Raw genomic sequence first — 6,838 nt, forward strand, 5'->3', positions numbered from 1 at the left:
ATGGTTAACTGCTTCAGTGGTTCACTTTCATTGCTTACAGCACTGCTGCACCTATATACTGTTTTGCGTTTTTACAGTAGCACATTATATTATCAGAGGCTCTCATACTGTGCCATGATGACAATGATAAAATTATTGAGTTAGGTTTTCCTTAAAGGTTATAATAGAGAGTGTGTGGTTTGCCTGATGAATTGTGGATAAATCTAATGTTAGGGTGTCTGAGTGGATTATCAAGACTCCCTTAGTTTTGTATGCAATTACTCTGTCTACACTGACAAAAATTTGCTCTAGAAACAATTTTCAGTCAGAAATTGTTAGTAAATTTCACAATTAATTTCAAAAAAGCTGCAAGTGACACTTAAATACCGTTAATTTTGCAGTAGAAAGACTTAAATAGTATTTTCCTTTTAAAACGTATTCTAATAATATTTGTTTTATTTACAACTTCGAAAATTAATTTTATTGTGTATGCTATATGTGAAGGTAAGTGTGAACAAGCCATATGTCCGGACAACAAAACTCTGGCCCCGTTTCCTTAATTCTGAGCACAGGTAAGGGCACGTGACACTACTAGTCTAAAGTTGTGATTCCAAGCAGATATTTTGACATACACGCGTGTTTTTAACTGAATTTAACAAGGAGTCGTTCAAGGATCGGTCCGTCCATACATCGGCTGCTGTGCCTTTTTCCATTTAAATAGGAGTATCACGAATCCTGTTTGGAAAATATATAGTAACTCTCCAAACACAATTGATGTTCCACGAGCTGTATGAAACAGCACCTGCGCGCGCGTCAGCTGCGTCTCTGCAAAACTCCAAATAAGATGTCACGATCCAGATGTAATATTATTTTTATTGCATTTGAGCTTTAATTCAGTTGTTTATTCACATGGTAAAAGCGTCGCGCATCGCATTCTTTATTTTAGTTATAGTAAGCATGCAGACTCCAACCCTTACTCTTAAAATTCAGAATTAAATCGTTTTAAATTGATAAGGCGCGGTTGCAGCCACTTGATACTGAAAGGGAGTGTCAGACTCAAAAAAGAAAGAAAATAGTGAAAACCGCGGATTTTATTTTGATTTATTTATTTATTTATTTCCAATTCTTAAAAAAATCACATAGGCTAATAACTCATCAGAACTGCAACGTTTGCCATTTTGGCGATGAGAATGGTGATAGTCCAAGAGGAGCAGAAGTAAGAGATATCCTACTACTATCATTCTCTGCCCTCCCCAAACGCAAATTCTTTTAAGGGCAACCCATTCACATTTAAAAACAGCAAGCCCAGACCCCAAAAAGCAAAAAGATTCGTGAAAGACTTTTCCGTACGCTTTGAATGTGACATCTGAGTTGCAGGCTTGGTCCATAATTACTAACAGTCCATGTTGTTGTAGCCAATGGCCGGACCGTGTGCAGCAGCCACCAATTCTACACATTCGCGCAGAAATGAACAGAATCCGCTCTAGTGTACGACTCCCTTCCCTTTCGAGCCCGTGCACTGTCATTTTATCCGTGCTTCGATGCCGTTCCCATGGCCATACTGTACATATTCTCCTGTTCGTGATGTGGTTAAGCAAAAAGCTGATCTACTCCTGTCAGTCGATAGATCTGTTGAAGGAGGGGAATTACTGCGCTCCAGCTCACGGTAAATAGAGAGCAGTGAAGGATTTCATTGGAGCGTACGAAAACTCGTCATTCGACCAATCCGTGCTCTTCTCACACAGGGACCCCCCTTTTTGAAAAAAGGAAAAAATATAGAAAACTAATTCTCCACCGGTGTGCGAAATGCATTTAATAAATTTGCTTCATTGTTGCCTTTGCAAAGCGAGCTTTCTTAATCCGAACTTGCCAACCTTTCGTCACTACGACATGTCTAGTAATGAAAGTGTTTTATTATACGAGTTTCGGTTGTTAACTTGGTGTTAATCTAAGAGTATCAAGTCAAAGCATCTGGAATGATTCATTCAAATACAAAATGCATATATCAATATCAAATATACGCATAACCACCGCCGATAAATATCAAAATGATCCAGCTGGACACTTACCACAAGTTCCTCAAGATCCTTGTGCAGGTCTGTAGTCACCAAAGCTTCCTCCTTTCCTTGTCTCATAAAATAATGAACATCATTCTCTGAGTCTGGCTATATTTGGATACCCCACACATCTCTCGCACTCACGCACACACACACACACACATGCAACCATAAAATAACCTCGTCCTCCTCACGAGCACGAGCACACACGCACACATAAACTCTCTGACCAGAGAGCCCTGCGCTCGCTTTTCTCTGAATGTGTAAAATTGCCTCCGGATTCCAAGGTCAGGACTGAGAGTGACAGGGGAGAACAGCGAGACCCTAACATTTAAGTCTAATCTCAACAGATAGCGCTCTCAAGGAGACATGATGAGGTTGTGGTTTCATTTGTGGAAGTCTCCAGTCAGTCACGATTCCCTCCATCTGTCTCCGGCACCCAGCGCTTTGCCCCTACTGACGCAGCCGACGCGCATTACTCACTTTAGCAGTCACGACTCGCCAATCTGTGCTGTTTCCGATTAAACTGCACGCCAAAAATGAATTACTAAGGAGCGCTGGGCTCTTGCCCATTTCGTACCTTTGGCAAACGTGAAGAATTGATTGGTCTTTGAAGTGATGAACATAGACCATATGTATGACCGAGATTTTACAGCTACGAGCTGCTTTCACAAAGACCACGCATTTGGGTCTATAAACAAACCGGATTGTTTACAAATCAGCGTCGCTTATTTTGATGATTATACAAAAACAAAAAACATTGATTTCCCTTCCAAAAAAAAAAAAAAAAAAAAAACCTCTAGGGTGTTACCACGTACGTGATTTTGAGGTTCAATGGTTTCTCACAGGTCCTTTTTAGAGGGATTCACGAGCTGGTTTGAGTTTTTCATCGGGGTGGGAGACCATCTCAACCAGCCTAGTCAGGCTTAAGACCAGCAAATCATCTTGAACTGGTTTAAGATCATGTTTTCAGTAGGGTTACCAGACTAACCTCAGGATCCCGTGCAGGGAATGAATTATTAAACATATGTGATATACTGAATTATTGAGGAAATGGTCATATTCACAAAAGCAGTCTTCAGTGTGTGGAATAGGCTGTAAAAACCAGAAGACGCTCTGCCTACAACAATTTCCACATGATGAAGGACACGAAAGGGCACTTTTATTCATTGGTAAAGGTCTAGAGTGAATCGTCTTTTTTTAGTACTTTTTGTAAAGACTGGACCTTAGGACTGGACACTATAGCTGCAACGTTGTGAGTGAAAGTTGACGGATTTCAGCACCACTGATGGCGGACAGCTCCTCTACATTATGGAGGCTACATCATGTGATAGCAGCCACGACTGATAATAGTTCATTTATAGGCAGTCTTTGTTTGCGTATTTGAGAGCAAGCTCCAGTGTGATCCACCTCCAGCTTCCTTCACTGAACGCAAACGGGGTGATTCCCTGACATGATGCATGCGATAACTAATCCTACTTGCAGAATTAAATGACCATACAAAACCGTCTATAAATACATAGAGTATTTCAATCCAGAACATGCAACCGAGGTCACCAGGAGAGCGAGAGGTCTCGCCGGTGGAGGGAGCCCTCGATGAGAAGAATACATTGTGTCAGTACTGAACGAAACGTTCAATAATACCACAAGGAAATATCTCAAGGACGCAACGAGAGCACATAACGTGCCGCCCTGGTGTGTTTTTATGCCTCAGAACGAAGGCTGCATATGAGGGTGATACCCCTGTCTATTTCTGGATCAAGCTGTTACTATTTTTAGAGCACTTGGAGAAAAAAGGCACTCACAAATGCTCCTCAGAGGAATTGTACGTGATCACCGTGACATGCGCGTTCACGTCTTCTCACTAACCCGGTTTGCGTAAAGGATCGTGACGCTCGGGTATGGAGACATGGCACCCTTTAGAAAAAAAAACTAATCGTGATTTCTGCTTTTATTTGAATGGATGAGGATTCGTTTCGGTTTTTTTTTTGTTTTGTTTGTTTGTTTGTTTTTTTGATGGACTGCTCAACTGATTTGAGCAAGTGTTACGCCCCAGTTACTTGCATCAAAACGATATTACCAGTAACAGATACAAACTCCTGCAATGCAATCATGTATATATGGAAAATAAGTATTTTCTGTTTCCTCCTTTATCCAAAGCTGCGTCAGTTGCATTGACGTCACGTTCATACTCCCCTCCTTTTGTCGATGCCTTAATGAAAGACATTACTGCTGGATTCGGTGGCTGTTTTATCATTTAAGGCGATATTATGAAGAATGCTTGAGGCAAAAATGTAAACATGATTTACAGCAGGAGGAGAAACACACAAGCTCCGTACACCAACCACATAAACAATGTCAGTGTAAGAACAAGAATGGACACAATGATTAAACTCTTGAAAACCGATGGACCTCTCTCTCTCTCTCTCTCTCTCTCTCTCTCTCTCTCTCTCTCTCTCTCTCTCTCTCTCTCTCTATATATATATATATATATATATATATATATATATATATATATATATATATATATTCTAAACCAGACTTTATACAATTAAACACAACACAGTCCCCGACACAGTCAATCATATAGTAGGGTTATTCATATAATCATATAATATGGTTACTCGGGTCCTTGCAAGAACGCAAAAAGATATATATATATATATATATATATATATATATATATAATATATATATTATATATATATATATATATATAAAGTGGAAACGCAGGGTAAATATTTTCAGGATGATCAACGGCGATGAAAATACGTATTCCATGGTGTCATTGAGTTCATGCAGCAGTAGACTTGTTGCTACGTATTTCATACGGTTTCACGTAAAATGCAGTGCGACGCACGCGCTCGAGCTGAGGCCTGAGGCAGCCGTGAGTCGCTGTCCGTGGTGCTGAAACCCGCCTCCACTCATTTCAACTGTTAAGAGAACAGATTCTTTCTTACAGTCCTTTCTTTGTTCTTACTGGGTGCAGCAGGACTGAGTTGGGGCAGTCTAGACAGTCCAGGCTGCATATTCAGTGACTTGATCTACAGTTTTGAAAAGGGCTCGCACGTTCCTCATCTGCTGGAACTCAAGTTAGGAGGAACACGACTGACTTCATGAAAAAAGGTCTTGTTTCATTAGTCCATTTGTTTTGTGTGCTATTTTTAAAACGTAGAAGCATTACAGAAGCTAAAAGGGTACCGGAGATGTCGGTGCGATTCATATGTTACAACTGTGCGAATCGTGACCACTCGGCAACATCGAGAACAACACGCTTTGAGAACGTCGCAGTAGTGAATTTAAAGTTGTGAAAGGGCCGCATAATATCAAGGACGACTAATCTGCTACTATTATAACACTCTGCGAAGTATCCAGATAAATAGAAAGTAATAAAAAGACTCAATACAAAGCACAAATAGCCTACGAACTGAAGCGTGAGACTCTTAAGTGGCACGTGCGCTTCTCTGTGATCCTGAAAGACACACAAAAGCAGTACTCTGTAGCCTATTCTCCAAATGCCTGTACGATCCAACTACAAGCAACCAACCTCTGTAGAGTTATCAGATCACTTTAAAAGCGGTCGGAAGTCAAAATTAAAGTTCCAAATGAGTTGAGAACTCAGAAAGAAATCAAATATCACTCACCGTATGCATGTTCTCGTTCATCGAAGTGAAAAGCGATGTTCGCATAGTGTTCTGAGAGGAATCTAGTACGGAGTACACAGACGTGCGCCTGCATTTGGACCACAGTGCTCACTGCGTGAATGAGCTCACTCGCTTTTTCTGAATGAACAGAAATACCTAAAGTATCAGCGTTCCCAGTCAATTTGAGAGAATAAAGGAGAGCTGGCATCGCACAAACTTGTTTTGCATAGACAGACACGAGAATGCGACGTTGTGAGTGCAAGATCTTCACATTCACGGTAAGAGTTCACGTAAATTTGCAAACAAAATATAATTTTATCATTAGTGTTTAACCACGAGTTTGTGTAGTAACGCAGACTGTAGTGTATATATGTGTATGAAAACATGTTTTCTTATATATATATATATATATATATATATATATATATATATATATATATATATATATATATATATATATATATATAAGAAAACATATATATATATATACACACACACACTCTGTATGCTTGATTTAATGGACCCCAGGGCTTCTTAGATACAGCAGTGTCATTAATGTTGTGAAGAGCACTGCTTTCCCCGCCACCAGCCTATCACTGTGCTGTTGACCCGCACTGACGTCACTGCGTCATTAGGTTTCCCTGGGAAACGCAGAACTTTAAAAATAGTATCAAATTAATTCAGCTGACAAAGCGAGGGGGCGGGGCTCTGATTTGATGGGGATGGGCAGGTGGGGGCTCTCCCGTGAGTGTGGCGTTCAGCTAGACTTGGTGTTACTACTGAAGTGTCAAGCAAAATCTGCTGAGTGATATTTGTTTTGAGGGCTAATAAGTCCAGCTGCTAGTGTGGTGCTGCTATCATATTTCGCAGTAGCCTAAATATTCTGTATAAATAATCATGATTATATTTTGCTCTAGTATAAACACCTATTTATTTGATTATTGAGAAATAAGAACTTTAGACTGTACATGTACATTTGTAACCTATTATAAATCGATAGACATTTACATGGATGAACATGATTTTTTTAAATGTTACATTATAGTACATTATACTGTACATGTGATATTATAGTACGTGTCAAAAACCACCTATGTACGTCTGTATGTTTATTATCATGGCATGTCTTCATGTATTGAATGTCATGAGGCTTCACAG

The 6,838-nt window shown here is 39.9% G+C and overlaps 1 protein-coding gene across 1 annotated transcript in view; it reads right to left on the reverse strand.

The window, feature by feature from the left end:
* hsd17b12b (hydroxysteroid (17-beta) dehydrogenase 12b) overlaps window positions 1–5,789 on the reverse strand; it is a 34,304-nt gene extending 28,515 nt beyond the window's left edge. The window contains exon 1 of the mRNA XM_042760684.1: window positions 5,681–5,789. Within this exon, the coding sequence (XP_042616618.1) occupies window positions 5,681–5,774 (94 nt within the window). The 5' untranslated portion in view covers window positions 5,775–5,789. The remainder of the gene's footprint in view (window positions 1–5,680) is intronic.
* Window positions 5,790–6,838: the final 1,049 nt, after the last annotated feature.

This window comes from Cyprinus carpio, chromosome A7 (assembly GCF_018340385.1).
Source record: "Cyprinus carpio isolate SPL01 chromosome A7, ASM1834038v1, whole genome shotgun sequence".
In the NCBI taxonomy this organism is placed as follows: domain Eukaryota; kingdom Metazoa; phylum Chordata; class Actinopteri; order Cypriniformes; family Cyprinidae; genus Cyprinus; species Cyprinus carpio.